The sequence below is a fragment of the Platichthys flesus genome, chromosome 12 (assembly GCF_949316205.1).
Source record: "Platichthys flesus chromosome 12, fPlaFle2.1, whole genome shotgun sequence".
Taxonomy (NCBI): domain Eukaryota; kingdom Metazoa; phylum Chordata; class Actinopteri; order Pleuronectiformes; family Pleuronectidae; genus Platichthys; species Platichthys flesus.
This window is the reverse complement of record NC_084956.1, coordinates 16,032,902-16,054,593: the sequence shown is the minus strand read 5'-3', so window position 1 is coordinate 16,054,593 and position 21,692 is coordinate 16,032,902. Positions and strand designations below refer to the sequence as shown.

At 41.0% G+C, this 21,692-nt stretch overlaps 2 protein-coding genes across 5 annotated transcripts in view; both read right to left on the bottom strand.

The window, feature by feature from the left end:
• The window catches only part of disc1 (DISC1 scaffold protein), a 43,083-nt gene extending 33,894 nt beyond the window's left edge, over positions 1 to 9,189 (bottom strand). For 2 of the 3 annotated variants that reach the window (XR_009923923.1, XM_062400892.1), the window contains exons 1-5: positions 8,534 to 9,189; positions 3,938 to 4,854; positions 3,106 to 3,175; positions 1,220 to 1,376; positions 182 to 278 (exon numbers count right to left, since the gene is read on the bottom strand). Coding sequence is in view for 2 of the 3 variants with exons in the window: in XM_062400892.1 (XP_062256876.1) it covers positions 182 to 278; positions 1,220 to 1,376; positions 3,106 to 3,175; positions 3,938 to 4,854; positions 8,534 to 8,603 (1,311 nt within the window). In the remaining variant the exon portion in view is untranslated. The remainder of the gene's footprint in view (positions 1 to 181; positions 279 to 1,219; positions 1,377 to 3,105; positions 3,176 to 3,937; positions 4,855 to 8,533) is intronic. The other variant, XM_062400891.1, reaches the window with a different exon arrangement.
• Positions 9,190 to 13,673: 4,484 nt separating this feature from the next.
• On the bottom strand, positions 13,674 to 21,472 carry tsnax (translin-associated factor X). Of its 2 annotated transcripts, none has more exons than XM_062400364.1 (7): positions 21,377 to 21,472; positions 20,633 to 20,824; positions 19,478 to 19,567; positions 19,244 to 19,358; positions 18,558 to 18,688; positions 15,080 to 15,189; positions 13,674 to 14,429 (listed from the first exon to the last, which is right to left on the bottom strand). In XM_062400364.1, exons 2-7 carry the CDS (start codon positions 20,646 to 20,648, stop codon positions 14,055 to 14,057), a joined length of 837 nt encoding a protein of 278 aa, XP_062256348.1. In that variant the 5' UTR covers positions 20,649 to 20,824; positions 21,377 to 21,472; the 3' UTR covers positions 13,674 to 14,054. The 2 variants fall into 2 exon arrangements, with proteins under 2 accessions (XP_062256348.1, XP_062256349.1); XM_062400365.1 differs by lacking the exon at positions 21,377 to 21,472 and adding an exon at positions 20,903 to 20,941.
• Positions 21,473 to 21,692: the final 220 nt, after the last annotated feature.

Here is a 21,692-nt window from a genome sequence, read left to right as displayed (position 1 = left end):
CTGTATTATTTTGTAGCAATAAAAGATTTGTTTTATGAGTATTAATAATGAAATTAGCCACTTCACTGTAAAGCCATTGGCAACTCTGACTTTTTTAGAAATGTCAGTAACTTTTCATGTGTGAGGAAGGAAATGCAATAACCATCGTCTGCTGGTGTGATATAACGTGAGCTGAATTTACCTCCACCATCCGTTTCTCTCGGATCAGACGATCTCTTTGAAGCAGGGGACCCTGGGATGAGTCACACCGTTCCCCCCCGTCCGGCCCGGCACCCTCCCTGCCGACGTACAACAAAAATACAGTCTCTGGAGTTTTTTTTCTAAACTGTTATTTCCACACCTTTCATCCATATTTCAGGGCCCCTCTGGTACCGTTGCCATTTAATAGTCTTAAAAAGTGAGATAGAGGTATGGAGAGGAAACACATTAACACAGCTTTACTGTTTGAGCTTACATTTGTTCAGGATACCCTCTGGAGGGACCCCACCTGATTCCCTTCCTGCTACAGGGGCTATTTTTGAAATCCCCTCCCTCTCCGCCCCGTAACAATGCGGGAAAATAAACTCAGTTTAACCTCTTAAAGCTCAGAAAATACCAATTTTAACTAGAGCTAACATGTCGACTTCAGTACTGCAATGCCCGTGTAATTCGATTTTGATAAAATTACAGAAATAGACAAATAGATCTAAAACACATTTTCATTGTATAATTCACTTTGCTGGAAATATCATCACTTGGTAGAAGATGGCGTCATATATTTTTCTTGTGAAAAAAATACAAAAGACCTGGAATCAAAATACACTTAGAGTGCCAGAATAAGCATGGCAGCTTTTGAATTTCTTTGTTAGGGTCATTGAAATTGTATCTTAACCTATGTTAACAGATTATAATATATTCGTTAATCTGAATCTGCAGAGTCTCTTGTAAAGTATCCTACTTCCCAGAATCTAAATAAAATAATCAAATAAATACAGGTGAGTAATAAGAACAATATTTTATTCTGAATTGTAATGGAGTGTTTGTGCCTCAGTATATGTTCTTAGTTAATCTCCACAAGTATTAAAATAAAATGTGTTCATAATATCACACTCAAATATCAACATCTAAGTTTTAACATCATCAATCCGACAATAATGCTCATTTTCTCTGAGTGGGTCCAGTGTGAGTTGTGTGTGCACTATGGAGGCATCACTGAATCACTGCTGCCTGCGTCACTGACCTGCGCTGGCTGCAGTCTGCCCTCTGGAGGGCGCTGTGCACCACCTGTCTGAGCCGCTCAAGGAACAGAGCCACGCTGGTTTGTCTGGACGGTAAACCCAGCTGCAGAGCTCCTCGCTCACTGCACAGCTCCTCCAGTTTTTTCCCAAATCGCTCGGCTGCAGATTCACACAAACACAAATAAATCCGATCAACATGCAGCAGCATCACGTGCAAGACAAAAAGCTGATGTAGAAGTTTCAGGATCTCCATGTACTGGAGGTACTGCTGTGGAGAGCGCAAATTAGTGGTCTGCGTTCACTGTAATTACATGACTACACATCATTCCTTTTTCAATAACCTAATTACCTATAACTGGAAGGATTTACAGAGAATAAGCAGACAAGAGATTGTTCATTTTGGATACTTCATGTCTTTAGACCCTGTTTGGAATGAATGAACCGTCTCTTGTGGTTTCCTGGTAAAAGTTTTAATGATCCGGGGTTAAACATCCAGATAATGATCAGAAAGACAATCTGATCAACTGTCTCAGTGTATTTCATGGAAATCGGTTCTTGTGTTTTTCAGGCATCCTGCTGACTGAAATTTAAATCAACGATGGTGGGAAATAGCTGAACCTCTCTGATACAGTTCAAAATGTCAGAGGGGGGGTTGTGATGTAGAGTATCAACAGACAAACAGAAAACACCTGACAAGACAAACTGACCCAAATAGAATCACCGTGCCAAAATAGTTCAAGGTCTTGAGAGGAACTCGACAGCAGATGTTCGTATTTATTCCGGTCTCAAGGGCCGAGAAATGGGGCAGAATATAATCTTGTTTTGAAAATAAACTTTCCTCTGGCCAACTAATGGAAAAAAGTGGGTCAAGCAGAATTTTAAATGAATGTGGTTGCTCCCGGACATTGATGAAAAAAGAGTCCAGATTAAATTTGTTTGGTTTGAGGAGTAGCTGGGTCTTTCCCCTCTGGTCGTCCGAGTTAAATCATCAAATAAGAGTGAAGGATGAAACATGAATCAGGGTCCACAAAGCTCAAGAAGCCTCAAGGTTTTTCTAATAAATAAATAAAGGTTTGGTTCAGCTTTACCTGCTCTCTGCAATGTTCACTGGTTTCTGAGGTTGAGTTTTAACTGGCTGACTGAGGAGTTTTACCCTTTTAAATACAGTCACACAGCGAGAGAAGAGAGATCAGACTATTCAACCCTTCAGCTTAATACGACTCAGCTAATAAAGCATCAAAATAATGATGTAGTTCGGAGAATAATGGAAATACCCTAAATGCAAAAATTTGACCTAAATAGAAAATGAAATCAAAACCTTCTGGTTAGTTATTTTTTCCATGGGAAGTTTCATTGAATGTCACTAAAGTCTGCAGTAAGTTCCATGTGGTATGTGTTTTATGAACCAGTGAACAACAACTTATTTCTTCTTTGCTACATAATCCTCGGACTTCTGCCCTCACATGCTTTTATCAAACATTTTAGTTTTAATCCAACTCTTAATCAGTTAGTAAGAAACCCAATAAAAGCAAAGGACTTCCTCCCACATCTTAAACACAAAGGTCAATCGTAAATGAATCAGAGACTCATATCAAGAGTGAAACCTCAGGATAAGGCTGCTACAGCTTTTATATCAATGCAACAGTTGATTATCAGTTCATCCTCTGTTAAAACATGTAAGATACCATATATATAATATAGATATAATAAATGTTCTTGTTTGGGAATGAAAGTAAAGCAATGAATGTGTAAGAAATATAAAAAAAATTAAAGAAATGGAAAACATGGGAGATATTAGTGCTGTTCAATCCATCCCCAGCTACAGCATGTCATCATCTGAAATGACCTACTTATTAAACCAGATGCTCAGCTCAGAGTCTTAGTTCACCTGCGTCATAGTCATCATCCAAAATAGCCTTCTGCTGGAGTCTCTGCAGCTTCAACATCATGGACTCAATCTGACAGGGAGACACAACGGACAGAAGACAGGACACATTACCCAACAGTCCAAAGGGCGACGCTCTTTAAACAGTGGCCACAGGCAAAAAAACGAACAGAAAAACCTGTGGGTGCAATGCTCGTCGTGTCAGAGTGACACCAAGGTCAGCAAGTTAAGGCCTTGGTATGCATTTTTAAAACCGCCATCAAAACTAAACATTACTATGACTTTTTTAACTTTTAATTCATCTTCTGTCTATTCCAGACAATCAAAAAAACTTTGCTTTTATAGTTTAGTGTGTTAACAGACACACAATTTCTGCAACATAAATGATGTGGTAACACCTTATAATACAGCCCATGAAGTATAATTATATTAAATAATAAGAAAAACAGATAAAATACTATGATGAATAAAACCTTTATCAAAATAACTTATATTTCCATAGATAGTCCGTAGGAATGGTAGAAGTCCTATGGACTGTATATAAAGATGGACTACATGAAAGCCCCCAAAAGTGAAGCCAAATCATCTAGATGGTGGCTGGATGCAGAATAGCTCACCACTTCCTCCATGTTAGTGGATAGGACATGGACCAACCAACAGAATTTTAAGTACACGTTAAATAGTTTCTTTCTCAATGATGGTGTCTGTCCTTTTAGGTCACTCTTATCACATTATGTATGTTTAAGTGATAATCTTTCTGATAAGTTTGATTTTAATCAGTTATTTAATGCTGTAAGAATAAAGTGAAAGGTCATGATTGATAACTGAGACCCACCTTGGTGTGGGTGCGGTTGTTTTGGAGGCAGTCCTGCAGCACAACCTCGTACTTCTTCACCAGGTTGTCCCAGCATTGGTCGGAGGCGGGCGTGGCGCTCTCATAGCCCGAGGTCACGGAGGAGGCGGACGCCGTGTCCGAGTCCACAGACAGAGAGGAGGTGAGCTCGATGTCCAGAGATTGGGAGTCGCAGTGAGGCAGGTTGGATGAAGCCTCCCTGCCATCCCACAAACATTCCCTCCAAAACCTCCCACCTAGTGATAACTCCTCTCCCTCGGCAGAGGAGTTTGATGATTGGCCAGTAGTGGAGTGCTTGAAGACATAAGCAGGGAAGCTTTCTGGTTTTGTTTGGGGTGAACGAGGTGCTTTAGTTGACTGATTGAGTGGTTGTGGTTCCCGGGCTGGTGCAGCAGTGGTTTTGTCCGCTCTGTGGCTGGAGTCGAGCGACAGTTGGATGAAACTGAAGCTGGAGCTAAAAGAGTCCAACGGCGAGGACTGTAGTGCTGGGCTTGATTTTAAACTGAGATCCCTCTGAGGGAGTGGGGACAGACCCTGATGGCTGGATGTACCGTGGACGGCAGTGCAGACCTCATGAGGCAGAGGATGGGTAACAGAGCAGATAACGCTCTTACTCTTCCTGGAGCTACATGTGAGTTCATCAGGCTGCTGCTGATTTATTAAGGACACTTTGGCAGAAGGTGTTAGACTCATCCTCTGTGTGCAGGTGGCTTCAGTGAGGTCAGTGTGATGCCCAGATCTCCCCTTCCTTGAGCAAGTGGTCGTCCCTTCCTCCTCCTCCTCCTCCTCCTGACCACGAGGCATGCTCTGTAGTCTGGACTGCTCTCCTCTCATGTACCCCGGTCTTCTGTGGAGCCTCTTACGGCCGGAGCTGCCAGCCGCACCTGATGCTCTGCCACCTGTCAATGCAGAGATTAACCATTACGCTGGATGACTCGGTCAGGAGGAAGATAAACAGTGAGCTCAGAGAACTGGCAGGATTTGCTGTGCCATCACTGCACGCCAGGGACATGTGACATGAAATTAAAAAAACACCAGATGATTGATACTCTCGGTGTGATGAATCCAAAACGTAATGGATTTCACACAGTCCCGCCCCTCTGCCCTCAAAGCCAGCATCTCCTTGCTAACTGGATGAAAAACAACTTTGGCAGCTGTGTGACATTTCCCAGGGTTGTGCTCCAGCTGTTGGAAAATACCAAAGCCACGCAGTCATTTGAGTTAAGACACGCCTCTCAAGGAAAGAGTAGACGAAATGCAGACTTCTTCCAGAGGTCAAATTTGAATTTGTTTACATTTGAAAACCCAAACATATCAATTAAGACTGTGGGGGAGACCAATCTGGGAAAACAGACATTGTACCTGGAATATATCTCTATGTAGGAAAGGCTCCATAAATAAAACTGCCTTGTAGGCGTGGGATTACAGTAAAGTTGAATGAGTTTGATCAGCATCAGTACAATAATGCAAAAAAACTGCAGCGATGGGTTATCAAGGTTCAGATTCAAACTATATTTCAGTTGAAACTAAACTCTAGCCTATAAAAAAATGGATGACATGGCAGCTTCCTAAAAGTGAAGCCAAATCATATTGGTTGCCCCCTGGTGGCTGGCTGCAGTATAGGTCACAAAACACCACCTCCTCCATGTCAGTGGATGGATACAATTTTCCCAAAGAGGGCTTCAGACATTTTAGGTAGTTCTTACACCGATGTCTGATCAAGTGTTTTACGATTCTGTTTTTTTTAAAGTAATTATTCGATGCTTTGAAACTCAAGTAATGAGAAAGGATCGGTTTAGACTAGATGTAGTCTGAGCGAGAAGCGGGATGATAAAGGATCTGTTTGTGCTCAGAGCTGGACACCTGCTGCAGCTCCACATGATGAACACATATAATGTGCAGGATTCAGAAAAGGGGACAGGCTGAGATGTGGGGAATCAACAGCCCCTTTGTGCACAGCTGCGCTGCACCCTCTTCCACTGGCTCTCCATTTTCTCCTCCCACTCAAACACACACACACACTAAGGACACACAGCGACACACATTTGTGCTGAAAACAGTTGGATCAGTCTTATTGCTGTCATTGTACAACCCTGTTAGATATAATTCAAAAAGCAAACAACACAACCATTAATTCAATCACATACATTCAGAATATCTGTCAAATTTATAGAAATCCTTTATTTGTGTAATTTCCCATCTGTTTTTTTTATCTTCTAGTGCTATAGCATAGATGGTATATAAGGATTATATATATATTGTATTTAAGGATCTTTATATAGAGTCTATAGCTTTATGTCAGGACAGGAACACAGGGCCTCAGACAAACCATGACCACCACAAAGCCACCCCATCCCACGCTCAACCCCCCATGACCTCCGATGATGTCACTCCTAAACCATCCCATGTGACCGGACAGGAAGAGGCACAAATGCAGATCTTGAAGGAGAGTTTGATTTTATAGGCTGACAGGAAGGCAGGATTTTAAGTGAGAGTGACACAGGGGTATTGCCATTGTGCACAGGCCGTGCATGTATTTGTGTGTGTGGAGCGTGGGACAGTCTCCAATAAAAGCCTCCCGTCCACCGGGACCACCACACTGAAGCTCAGGTTGCGGCTCCATTAGTGTTCCTTCGCAGACGTGGTCGCTGTTCCATAACCAATTTAAGAAACCCAACACTCTCTGTAGGTACGAGTGCACGCCGTCCCCCATCTGCTGTGGTCAAGATACAGTGAAGATAACAAAGAGGCAACTCCAGAGAGTCAGAGAGCCCAGGAGCTGAGGGGACTCGATGATAGAGAGTGTCACTGTATCCTCGCTGGGCTTCGATTGCACAAAGAAGGCTTCTCTCAGTGAAGGGGAAGGAAATGCCTCAGGGCCAATCTTTTGTGTGTGTGTCTGTGTCTGTGTTTGTGTGTGTCTGTGTGTTGATGGGCCAACTACATCATGGCTGAGGAGGTATGTCTTTTGCCGCTTCCTGTTCGGCTTTGTGCTAAAAAAGTTTGTCGGGAATTCCGACAGAAAAAAAAATAAGCGAAAGGAGACCAGACTGGTTCAACACTAACAAGAACATGATCCCACTGAAACATCAGCTTTGCAACTTGCTGCAAACTGTTTGAAGACTGAAGAAATCTCAGCCTGAAGAGGCAAGATTATTTACTTTTGGATATTAAAGACCCCCCACTCCCCTACCGGAGGCCTCTGGTTCAACGCTGCATCTCATTGGTTGAGCAGAGGAATGTAGAGTACATCATAAAACACAAATGTTTGAGGAACAACCTCAGCTCCCTACCAAACAAACACACACACACACACACACACACATGCCTGTCAGCAGCCTCTAAAGAAGCACCTCAACACTTGTGACTGACCACAGTGTCAGAAAGAGGAAGTGAAAGTCAGGGATGAGTGTCAAAAAGTTTGTGGCTTCTCTTTTTCCTTTTAACCCTAAATGACGAATTGTGATCTATCCGTCCACCATCCATCCATCTATCTAAATGGTTTCACCACTGACATGCAAAATACTCTGCCAACACTTCCGTCTGCACGATGTGGCTGAAAACTTTAGCGTGATCAAAATATTAATATTAGTCCGTAATTAGCATGATAAATGTCACATTATTATTTGTTTTAGGTTTTAGGACTTATCGTTCCTCCTGAGTGAAGGTTGTGGTTATAAACTCTTAATGAGCAGAGAATCACAAACCTCATTCAAATCTGAGGTAGATCAGAAACTGTGCTTCACAATGCATAAAGTATTATATTGATATATGTATTTAACTTTTGTTATATCGCTTTTGATGCGATTATATTGCACAGATTAGTGATACTCTTATTTTATTGCCAAGTCGTACTTTTGATCTGATGTACAGGACTGTTCAGTATAGCATGATCACAGAGTTTGTTCTATAACTTTATATGTGCCACACCTCCTGACTGTTGGGGTTCAAGTTTAAACCCTAAGAAACATTGACTTGCTTACAGTAAGTTTATTCCATCATGTCTCACAGTGTATCTGCTTTGAGACATCCTATCTGAAACGACCTAGATCTCAGACAATGTGTAAGTGAGAGGGGCTACTTCCCAGCGTACGACATACACAACATTGTCATCAAACTTTTGTCTTCACATTTTCAGCGCTGTAATCTATTTTCAGAGTTGTTCTGGTATTTCAGAGTATGTGACCACTTGATATTCATCACTTATCATCACTGATCCAGGTGACTTGAGTGTTGAAGCCTCTGAACTCTGTGGCCTGAATGGCACTTGATCCTGCAGTGACATGAAGCATCACAGTGCAACGTCCATGCTGAGCTGTGCATGTAGGTCTAGTTTGGGATGAGATGGACCTAAGCTACTGTTTACACAATGAAAACACTATGTAGATCCACTCTATTCCCATTTCTGCATGGAAACTTTCCACTCTGTTTATTCTCATCTGTGACTTGGCCATTATTCTCTCATCTAATTCTCATACTTGGATAATAATTAATATTGAGAATCCAGAGCTCTCGGCCGTCCTGCATCCGATCTACAGTGTTTAGTTTGGAGGGGTAGAAAACCCGATGGTTCTTTACCTTCTGTGACTTCGCAGAGGTGAAGCAGGGAGTTGTTGTGACAGTCCAGCCCCATGAGTCCAGCGAACATCTTCCCATCGAGATAAAGAAATCGTACGGTAGCCAGAAGTCGGTGTCAGATCCCGGTTCTCCGCGGAGTCCAAGCGACCATGTTTTAACAGAAGTGGATCCAGGCTGCGGCTCTTGAGCTCATTTCCGCTGTGGAAAAGTGGATCCAGATTTGTTTTTTTCTCTCATGCGCTTTAGAACAAAGCGTAACACCGGCTTTTTTTTACGCGCGGCTCTATGTTCCCAACATGTCCAGAAGAAGAAACAGTTGAACTTTGTTTCAGACCCTTCTCATCTGTGGTGAACCGGCGCGCAGCTGAACAGGCGGTCTGGAGGGAAAAGATGGTTGTCATGTCATTTCTCCTGTTTCAAAAACGTGGAGGAAAACATCCGTTAGTTGAGCGTAAAGTTGGAGCCAAATAAATCCGTGTCTCATCGATGAGTTGATCGGTTGATCAGTAATCCGTTACTCGCTGCGCCCCTGCGCCATGCGTCGTCGTCGTCGTGCTGGAGCAGCGTGAGGAGGCTCCTACGTGTTCAGGAATTTGACTCCAGACTCCTTCAGTCCGCCTCATGACCACAGCGGACACATCACCGCTGCTGCTCGTCTTTACGCACGGTTTATCTCAGAGCCACTGGGACTTCTGTGCTGCTGGTGGAAGACTTCACAGTTATAACTGGATGTAACATTTAAATCCTACTATTGTTATAGAGGCAGGTCTAGTGGTAGTGGTGTTTAATACTTTTTACATCCATTATTTTACCAGAAAAGTCCCATTGAGATGCTTCTACTCCTCTGTCATGGAGACCTAGCTGCAATGACACGGTTGTTGTTTGAAATATAAGTACAAGCAGGAACAGGCAACACATATTAAAACATACTAATACACAGCAAACACCCAGGAATCAATGGCAACCATAATTCATGGAAAATTTAAAGCAATGACATCCCGATGACAACAGATTTTTTAATCATGCTACTTTGAAATACGTACAGATTCAAAAACTAAAAGGAACAACACTAATATCAGTGCAAAAGCAAGGTATGTGTATGATGTGGACAGATGTTTTAATGGGTGGATAAACATGTAAGTGTGTGTGGATATGATCAGACGGCACAAGAGACTGATTTATCATGACGTGACACATGCAATGTAAAACAATACAGAACGACAACTCGACACACCAGGCTATACCGCCTGCTGATACACCTGATGGACTAAGCACACTAAGAAGATGGACAAATTATCGTGTGTGTGTGTTCGTGTCATTCTATGATGCTTTTGATACACACTTCAGAGAAAATATTTTCTATCTCTCTACATATACAGCCTTACTTAAAAGTTACTTTTATATTTTTGGATTTTAGATATTGGAAGATTTAACATGCTTTAGAAACCTTAAGTCTGCTGCGGATTTTGGTTTCCATGTGATGTCCTGAGGCTGCCTCCTGCTGGCTGCTGGGTTCCTCTGCACTCCAGCTGTTGTCCTGAATGAGCTTTGCTAATGAAAGAATACTGCATAGTCACATGCAGTATGCTTTGAGAGCACAGCATCCGGGTTTAAATGTTACTATCAACACATCTCCTTTGGTACTCTGTGTGCAACAAGCATACTGTGTCAGGGTAAAAATTTTAATTAATTGAACTGCATACAGTACAAGCGACACAAACGTTTTGTACTAACAGAAGAACACGTCGTTCAAAGTCGTACACAACACAATATGGATGATGGGTACACAATTGTAGTGATGGTAGATACTTGTGTGTTCAAAACAAATGAGCTGTTAAAAGACCTACCTCTTACATTACCAACAATCAAGTAGATAAACTACAGGTCTATTAGAATGATGTAGATAAACCATTAATATTAGAAGAAGAGAACAGAGAAACTGTCTCTGTTTACACCTTAATCCTAATATAGCTTAAAAACCAAAGCAAAGAATTAAATCATTTCAACATGCATCAGTAGAAATTCAATTATCTGAAATAGTTTTAATAAAACATGCACTTGTCGAAGTGTAGGTGTGCTTTGTCTTGAAAAACAGCTTTGGATTCCTATCACTTGTGCACATGTACTAACTTTCTAGAGGCCAAGTATGAATTACGAAATGTGAAAATGGGTTTTAAAAAAAGAACTGTACTTGTGTAACAGTGTATTGTATATAGGTGCATCATTGTCAGCTGATTGTCAGTTAGAGTTTATAAGTTGGTCGCATCAAAAAGTAATTTCACGTCAAATTGAAAAAAATTATAAAATCAAAGAACGAGCTTCTGAGCCAATATCAGCACAGCTCCAGAAGGTTTTGAGGTAGGACCAGACACTCTGAAGGGACATTAAATGGAGGGATAGTCCAAAAGAAGTGGAGAAACAACAGTCAAGGCATAGCATGAGAGATGGAGATGGAAGTGATGTGATAACAGTCCAATAAGACCAAGTCTATTTCCTGTCAGCTTCCCTCTTTAGCAATGTGCAATATTGAATTAGCTTGGACCCCTAAAGAATGTTTGTAATAAATTATGAAATGGTCTCAATCTCCTTATTCGCCTTCCCTCAATGTTTCTCCTCCCTCTCTCCCTCTCCCTCTCTCAGCAGCAGAATGACAGGTTAGAGGTGGGATCACATCAGATACCATGCAGCGAATCCAGCCAGAGCACCAATCCAAGTCGCAAACAGAACCTGTCCCGTTCAAAAAGATTAAATTATTAGGTGCACAATTCAGAAAGCACCGCAAAGTAGAGAAGGAGAAGAAAGAACAATATAGAGGTAAGAGTCACCCTGATTGTGGACATCATCAATGTTTATTTTTGTCGACATGACATGATATGCTATCAGTACAGCTGATTTCAGACTCTTTTTATATTTTTTATTATATATTTTTATTGTTTTTTATAGCTTGCAACTTTGTCTGCCTGTGGTTGCGTCTGTATACAGTCCAAAGGTTCTTGGGGATGCATGACAGTTTGCGTGTGTATGTTGGGGGAGGCCAATTTGAAATCTTTTCTAGGGCGCCAACATTGCCAGGGCCCTGCAAGTAAGTTCACTTTTGTCAACACGTTAGAATAAACAAAAAGCATTTGACAAATCAAATTAAATCATTCAACACAATAACACTAGATACACAAGTGTCACCCTGTCATACTGACATGTATTATACATGTGGGTCTAATAATTCTGTGTGTGCAAGAATCTCGGTTATTCTGCATGTTTAGCTCCCTCCAACACATCCTCGTGTAAGTACAATGGTGTTCCTTTGTTTAAGCTGTGAGGGAAATGCATGAGAAGAGACCCCACATAGAGCCGAGTCTTTTCATCCACCGTCCAAATGCTCCATTCATTCAGCTTGGCCGGCCTGCAGACTGGTGGCTAGCCTCGCTGATGAAAAGCTCAGCTCAGAGTGCAGAGTCCTCCCTCGCTCTCTGGAGGAAAAAAGAGGGAGCTGCGTGGCTGAGGGGATGAAACCCAGTGCCTCGCACGCAGTGCAGAGTGAGATCACCTGCCCTGTATTAAAGATTAGAGGCTCTTAATGTCCTTTGGCAAACAAATCAGCTAACTGTCTGTCACTGGACAACAAGCCAGTCAGTGACTTTTCCTGCACTTTGAGTTCTCCAGCCCTGAGGGTTTACAACGCGTGAGGCAGGCCTCTGCAAGGTAGACTGCAAACAACTTCAGGGAGGCTCTGGAAATCATCAGTGAATAAATGAGGATTTCATAGGATAGCCAAAGTATGTCACAGAGATTGTTCAGAGGAGTGCTTTTGATACACGTTACGGTTTTTACAACTTTTTCAAAGTCAGACACTAATAAATACCTTTGGACAGACTTTTATATCCAATCTGGTGTGGTCTGAAGTTTTGATAAAGAACAATATTAGGCCATCTTTGCTTCAATGCTGAGTGTCAACGAGATACAGTAACATGATCATGATCACACAGGAATCTATAAATTTAGCAAAACTTGTTAACTTAAAAGGGGGATGATACTGTTCTACCATGTGTGTACTCGTCAGCATTAAATAAGTCCACATGGCTGTGTAATGGAGTGTGTTCTCTGCTTTCACCAGAAGATGTCAGACTTCACATAGATTTATTTATGTTGTTTTTCACGAGACTCTCTACAGTGATAGTTCAACAGCCACCTCCTCATGATGCTGCTCTCTATCTCTAATATTCACACCTCAGCGCTGATTTAATCAGACATACAGCTCACATGTATGTTAAACACACTGGCACCTCTCTTCTTCCACAATTAACTGCGATATACATTTCTGTGTTTTAATAAAATGATTTTGACTTCATATTACATGATTGTAATATGTCCTCCATGGGGATCAATAAAGGATTATCTTATACAGCCTATATAAATATATAAAAGCATCACATTAACATGTTCATTGATGAATTTTTAAATGTATTTTCACATCAAACAAGCAAGTGGAAACCATGTTTTTTAAAGTCCCGAATTATAATTCTAGGGTATTGCCTTTCATTAAATTAAGATCATACAATAATCCTATCAGAGAAAACAAATAGGGCTGTCCAGCACAGTTCTATTTGCCACCAGGTGGCAGAATGAAATAACATTGAAAGCCATAGAGTCTAAAAACCATGCAGATGACACATAATCCTATGTTTGGTAATTATAAAACTCCAGCTGCTCTAAAGGATAGTAACTGGAAAAACCTATGTTGTTGTTTTTGCATAACAAGGCTCAAAGTAACAATTTTTCTGAGGTTTAATCTGACAATAAAACCCTCTTCACTCAAACATAAAGTAGATCTGCAATTATGGATTACAGACTATTACACTGAGGATATCAGCTGTTTGCCAGGAATATCATTTTGAATTTGCGCCATTGACTGTTTAAGAGAGTAGGATGAGGAGGCAACATGTTGATTGTGTTTGTGCATATGCCAACAGACCCGTGGCAGTGAATAGACATGCACAATGTGCAAAGGTCACATGTTCCCCCTCTACAGTGAGAGCAGGCGACCAATGGTTCTACCTTAGATTATCTGCGTAACAGAGAGGAGGGCAGAGGGAGAGAGAGAAGAACGAACATGCACTATCAAAACAGCTTCAAGGCGAGGAGATCATGGCACAGAACTTTTATTGATGCAAAACAAGTGAAGTCATCAGATCTTTATCAAAGAAAAAGGATCCATTGTCTATTGTAAACCTGTTTTTACAATTATGACAAACAGTTAACAGGCATTTCACAAAGTATGTCAAACATCTCAATCCGTTGATCGAGTGTTATTTGTAAAGCCCATTTACACAAACATTTGTCTCACAGGGCTTTACAAAGTGCGACATGATCTGCCCTTAACCATTAGCAAGAGTGGGGAACAACTACCAAAAACAAACAGTAACAAATACAATTAAAATACGTACAAACAATAACAGTGGAGCAAAGCTGAAGGAGACAATGACACCACAGAGAACAGAAACAACGCTGTGGAGGCCACAGAGGATTAAACCATCCCTTCCTCTGGCTCCCTGAGTGTGTTCCTACTGGAGAACACGTCGGCCAGCATGTGCTTGGGGATCTCTGAGCCGCGGACTCGCAGGGCGTAGCAAGCGTCCTCCACCTTTCCCAGGCTCTGTCGCAGCACGTGCAGCTTCTTGGACACCTCATACGGGCCTGTGTTCCCGATGTAGGAGAAGCCGTCGTGGATCTGCCGCAGGAACTGGCTAAGCTGGAAGGGCGTGTCAATGTCGCCGTTGCCCACGCTGCTGATGCACATGCGCATCAGCTCTCCGGTCAGGTCGGCCACTCCGAGCAGGTAGTCTGAGGGCGTCACTTGGAAGGTCAGGACCTGAGCCCCGAGCAGAGTTTCAGCTCCTTCCTACAAAAAACACATGAGGAATTTGAATAATAGGAGGTTCTACACAGAAGACTGATGGTGACAACAATGTTTATAAGATGAGACTGTTACAATGTCCAGATGTATTTCTACAGAAAAGCCCAGAGACTAAAATAAGCAAAATCTAAAAAAAAAAATCAAGCACGACAATGCTTTCACACAATGTTAAAATTACATAATGACACATGATTATAAATGTGGCACATAGCATCACCCAGTGCTGCCTTTGTGTGCCCTCCCCACTGATTTAAAAGGAAATTCAAAATGAACAATACATTATTTACAATGATATTCTTAGAGAAATAGTGTGACAGTTGGGGGAATAAACATCACTGTTTTCATACTGATGAAATGATGAAAAGATATGCACCACTGTCTGTTTACTAAATATAACAGGTTTTAACAAAGCCAGGCTTTATGCTCAGCTGAGATAATACGTGCCTGCTGGCTGTTGCCTCATATTTTATGACCAGACATGACAGTGGTTTGATCAAATTCGGGGGAAAAAAGACAAAACATTTTTAAACCTTATTCAAGTTGTCTTCTTAGGGAATTAAATTAAGTAAAAGGAAACAAACAAAGCACAAGTAGCTCAACTACAAAGTCTTCTTCAGGTTTACTTGAGGACTGACCTTCTCTTCTTTCATGAACACCAGCCTGGCGTTGATCTCCTCCAGGCTGATGAGGCTGCGGTGACGGATGTAGTGCAGGAAAGAGACGGCCTCCACATACTCCTGGATCCCTAATGCATGAGATGACATTAGAACGGATCAACCACAAGACATTGGCTGCTGAATCTAAACAGGATGGAGCGTGCTCTTATTTTTCCCATTTATTTGTGATAGCGATTCACTAGAAACTACCACTATGTGTCAAGTGAGCTTAGTCTGTTGAGTGTGTATAAACACCACATGTATCTGCACAGTTTAGATCACAGATAAAGGACTCCAATAAAACATGTTTCCTGTGGAGGTCTTTTGACGGAACAACAGTAGCCGTTGTCTTTGTGTGGTAGGCTGAGATGACCTCTACATTTGTTGTCTGGCCCCGTGTCAACAACAATCAAATAATCACAGGACGGAAGACTGTCTAAAATAGTTTACTTTTGAAGCGGCAATTGAACTTCAAAGGAGCTGATATCTCCCTGCAGGGAAGCACAGTGAGCGGCGAGGAGGGTCTGCTTCTATCTGGGCGAGTTTCACCGCTCAGGAGGTTTTTTAATCCGGTCACACTGGCGCACGGACCAAAGCCACAGATACTTTTTTTACCTCGCGATCCATTGTCTCTTGATTAAATATTTCTGTTAAATCTCACTTGCCTGGAAATGTGGTTACATTCTCTCCAAATACAGTTTTTTTCAATGAGTAATGACTATTTAAATATAAGTTACTTTACCAAATAATTAAATACAATTCACGTCTTTTACGCCCCAACCCAAGCCTTGATTTAGATATTTTTTTCTTTCGTAACCTTTATCAACACACACTGCCACAAACATCTAAACATTGACAGTGGCTCTGCAGCTGTGACACTGGCTTCCAGAGAATACAATACAATCTGAAGTGGACAGGATATGAAATGAAAAGGTTGCACAGGCTTTGAGGCGAGTAGGCGGCGTTCAGTTCCTGAGTTTACTGCCAGGAGCTGTTTGCGTTATTTACTCAGAAGCGGCGGTTACTTTTGGTCAGTGAGACTCGCAAAAAGAAGTTGCTGCAGATAATGTCTAACTAATGACTCAGGGGAAAAAACAGCTGGGAGGTTTTCCTGGCACAGCAGTGGGGAAATTTGGAGGGTGTGAGTTGGCAAACTTATGTTGATGTTCATTTGTTGAGAATGCTGAATTTAGTGTCTTAATCAAATGCACGAGTGTTTTCAGATGATCTGAAGATTAACTGAGCTTAATGTTGGCCCACAGATGGTTCGCTGAGTTGCAGGTGAACCCTGTGAAAAGCCCAAGAGCTTTCCAAAGCACTGCACTTCCCTGTTATCAGTTGAAATTACACCCAGATTCAATCCACAATATCTTTAATATTCCTTATATAAAGAAGGCAGACCGATTACACATGCCTGGAGACTCCTCGTCAGCCAACACTATCTGGAGAGCCTGTGTCGCGAGCCCAGTCTCAATCTAATAAAGACGATAAAAATGGGGGGAAAGGGAAAGGTCTAATTGGTGGGAACTGCCACTGGTCACGTCGCGGAGGATGCAGCAGTGATTCCTGAGTGACCACAATCTAAAAATGACTTCCCCAGCTGCTAGATAACAGCTAACCCTCACTTCCAGCGATGTTTCGCTCCAAAACCCTGCAGACATTTTGGCTGCGCTAACAAAAACTGATTTCGATGCTAATGGAAAAACAAACTTTATCAGAGGGTGTGTCTATCATAACCGAGCCTGCATCAAGGTCACGCTCTCACACTATCAGTGACTATGAGTAATCTACAGCACGTAAACAGAGATTGTGGCTGATAACAGCAGAGCAAAGAATTCCTCCTGAAAGCTCCTGTGTATCTAACTTCAACTTGTCCGCACACCAATACATACACCTGTCACAAGTAGATAGATAGATAGATAGATGGATACTTTATTAATCCCGAGGGAAATTCAGGATTATACTTTGTATATTGTTACAAAGTATGTAACAATATACTGAATTAGCCTGAGTGGTAGTTTTGAATAGTTAATCCAAACTATTTAAAAGATACAGAAATCAATTTAATTACATATTCATCATACAAGTTTGTTTGAAATTACTATATTCACTCTAAGGCATATATCCTGATTAAAAACAGGGAAATATATAGATGTTCGTTGTTATTCCACAAACTGTAACAGTTACATCCACCAAGGAGGTTTTGTTTTCACCCTGTGTGTATTTGCTTATTTGTTGCTCTGTCAACAGGATTACACAAAAAATACTTTCCAGGAAACCTGGTGGAAATCATGGGACATGGGTCAAAACAGAAACTCACTGAATTTCTTTCACTTATCTGCACAAAAGGCAGATCCAGAAGTATTTTCACCGCTTTCTTTAACATCATGAGGCGATCTTTTTGCTTTCACCAATTTTCCAAGAAATAATTTTATGGATCCTGAAGGAAAAAAATCTGCCATCTTTAGGGGACTGATATCCATCAGAATGTGCAATATGGTGCGGTTTGATTTCATTTAAGGGGACTGTTTTCCTTGGTTTCGATTGATTTAACTTGGAGGTATGAAGTCTACTGAGAGCTATTCTAGTTTTTTCAATAATCAAAAAATGCATTTCAAAGTTCAGCCAAAGATTTAAAAATGTAATTTTGAGTAGTAGTATTCAAATCAAGTGGTCAGACTCCTAAGACAGGATGCAAAATATTCCCTCTTTCTATTTCTCAGCCTGAAATCAAAAGTCAGACTGATGAAAGTTTCATATGAGCTTTGTTTGCACTCAAAAATGCATTATTTTTACTAAGAGGATTCTCTACCCCTACATTTTTTTACAGTAACACAACAACTGTGTAAAGAGGAGATCTCGTCCTACCACTTTTGACTGGAGCAACAATTAACAGCATTCTGCACTTTCAGTGTACACGTTGGCATGTCTGCATTTGTCTTTAAGAGACGGATGCTAATTGTAAGTAACTTTGGTTAAAGCGTCAGCTAAATGACATTTAATGTAACCTAACATATTTGGAGCATAAAGATGTTAATGTGAATATTTTCAGTGGAATATTCAACAATGCGGCAAGTCACACACTGATTCACATGATACAATTTGGACAAAGATATCAACCTTGCATCTTAAGATTTAAATGTAGAATGAATATTCGTTTTAGACATCATTGTTACCAGCCAAGTAATGTCAAATATCACAGGGAGAGCAGAGGTGGGAATCAAATGTTTTGTAAATCTGGAGATGTTCTTATATTAAACTTGTCTGAGTGATAGGGTTAGAAAGTAGAGAGACAGGGAAGTATCAGTATCAGGCTTAAGTGGACTACTTAAGTATTAAACATTTTGTATGCATTCCTATGTAAGACCACAACTCTGCAATATATTAGCGGTAATGAACCAACCAACCAAGTTTATTTGTGGGTTGTTTGCTTTTTAAATAGTGCTATGAAACTCACCTGGAGTGAAGGCTCTGTGAAACTGATAGATGTCCTCTCCCCTCAGCTCTTCAGCAATTTGACCAATTTTCTGTCTGACTCCATCCAGTTTTACTTCTGCTTCTTTCAGAACATCCTCAGCATCTGGGACACTTGCAAATGGAGGAAGATCACCCACAGAGTAAAAGTTAGAATTGAAAGATCTACAAGTCACACAGTATGCTGAAAACGTCTCTGAAACAGAGGTTGCTGTGTGCTATTCAAATGTGGTTTATAATAATTAAAAAAAAACAGTTTTCAAAAATTGAAAACCAGAGCATAAAGATTTGAATTGATGATAAAGTGACATATTTGTAACTGGTTCAGTATCTCGGTATTTATACTTTGCTCAGAATTTATCATCCTTTTTTCAAAATATGCAACAGCAATTCTACAAAGACCAAAATACCATCTTAAGTCTGATGTTGATTAATCCAAGTGTAAATAATTTAAATAGTATTTTAAAATGGTAACGATTATATCCACATGTTAGTGGAGCTGTTGTTAAAAGCAACAGCTTTCTGTTTCCAGAAAAAACTAAACAATTACAAATCTAGTGTAACGTGGAACTTGTCAACCGACCAGCATTTTTTGCTTGAATCGGAATTGAGTGCAGAATTCAAAACTAAACTGCATCAATTAACTTTATTTTACAAAGCAGTACATACCTGGTCACTCTATGTAGAAGAAAAATGCTCCTCTTGCTATCAATGGTAACATCCCGAGAGATCTTAACAAGGCGCTCATATTTGTCATGTTTGGTGTCAAGCTCCTGCTGGAAAACTTACAAACAGAATTAAGGTTTAGCTGCAAGAATCAATAATGAAAACCCTACTAAACTACAGCAGATATGTGAGAAATATGGGTGAAAAACATAAACCAAGGGAGGAGGACCCATTTACCTTTGAAAGCAGCCATGACCGGTGATGATTGGTCGGCATTCGCGTCGCGGTCTGATGCTGAATCAGCATTTTTCCGTGGACATGCTTCACCTGACACAAGACACAGAAGGTCAGAGAGATGCTGCAGCTTGCAATTAACATAGTTTCTGTAAAATTTACACTGACTGGAGGGAGGGATTAGAGAACTTTACACATATATTTTAGGGATTAAACTCAGGATACCCAGCACAGTGTCCAGGTCCGCTGCTTTACTAAATCACTGGAGAGACTTTTCAGAAAACCACCTGAGGCTGAAGATGTAGTTAACTTACATACAAGCTAAAACAAATATATATTTGGTTAATTAAAAGCTATGTTTTAAATCAAGGTACTGCCACAGAGAGTCAGTGTAGTTCAACACACTGTGGTATTGATTGCAACTGCAAAATAATCAGTTCTACGAATGAAAGAATATACAAACCTTGGCCAACAGGTAGATGCTCTCAAGAAGTATAGTCATGTTTTTATATATACTTGATTTTTCTCTATATTGTCATGAGCTTGTTGTGTGTGTGTGTACGGGTGGCTGTGCATGTGTGTTCTAGACTAATGTAATTTGTTCCGATGCAAGTGTTAATGGAGTGATGTCAAGTGTAAAGCTTTTGTGGACCCCAACTTTAGTGTTGTAGCTCAGGAGGGGGGTATATAAGACACACATGGGTAATTATCAAATGAATCTATCAATAACTCTATCTATCGACGCAGTTTAAGGCCATTGATTAAATGGTACCAGCTCCTAAAAAAATCAGTATTTTATCTATGGATTTGAAAATTTATGTTTATAGCATGATTGCAAATAGCAAATCAGTGAGCTCATCGCTAAGCTTGAGTTTTGAGTTTAGCTGAGAGGGAACGAACCACCACTTTCAACACGAAAACATGATTACAAATTACAAAATGACTTTGGCCAACACCTGTGTGACAGTTTAAACATCGGTATACGGATCATGTCTCACTACAGGACAACCACAGTAGCTAGCACACAGCACGCTAATTGTATCATCAAGTGTTGTTGTTAGCTAACTACTTGTTAGCTAAGCTAGTGAGTTATCCCAACGCTGGTGGTGACAACAATGAACCTTGTATGTTTAGGTCAGAACAGAAAGCTGCACTCACCTTCACGTTTATTCATGTCGTCGGTGCTGCAGTTTATCCTTTCAGGAAAAGTCACTTCGTAAAGCTCGGTTAGCTTGTCTCTGTTTAAATAGCCACTGACGTGTGTTAGGAGGATAGAGCTCCTCACACTTGTCGGAGAGTATTCAGGTCGCAGAAAGAGACAGTTCCGCCTTCTTAGAAAACTTTACATCCCTGAGAAATAGTAAAGGTTATAAATATGTCCTTAGAAGAGAACAGAAAGGTTTTTTACAAGCAGACACTCATGTAGACCTCAGTAGCAGCGGCGCTGTTTACACGAGCAATAGGAAGTAGAGCGCGGTGCATGCTGGGAGATGCAGTAACAAAGCAGAACGTGTTGTTTGTTTTTATCACACCATTTCCCCCCCCCTCCCCCCAGCTTAGTAAAATCACACGTGCTATTTTTTTTCTGAACTTTTTCTGAAATATGACACAAGTAATCACAGTTTATTATATCGTTTGAAATACAAAAAATTATATTATGTGTTTGTAGGTGATGATTTGTCAGTAAACATTCAGTGCCATGCATGGCTGATGGTTGCAAATGTTAATTATAAACATGCTCCTGAGTTCATTCAGTCTGGGGGAGTGTCCTGCGCTTTGAGGCTAAAACACTTCTTTCTGTTTCCAGTTTGAATAATAACCCGGATCGAGCAAAGCGGTCATCTGCAGCCTGCCGCCACTGCCCCGTGTCATTTGTCGCTATTAAAGTATGTTTCATCCAACCTTTCTCGATCAGATTACTCGCTTCTCTCCAGTAACCCCTCCTCCAGGGACTCCTGCAGACTGTGTACGTGCCGCACGACTGGTGCCAACTTGAGCTTGTGTGTTGCCTCTGCACAGCAGCCTGCGTGACTTCTACACTGCACCCAATGCTGTGATCGGTGACAGGCTCCAGCAGCACATGATGACATGTTCATCTGAGCAGAACTTATGATGCACAAAAACCCAACCAAAACGTGCCACTGTTATTCGTGTTTCACGTCAGGTTCCGTCAAACGCTTCATAAAACGACCACCAACCAACAAATCAGTCAGTATCA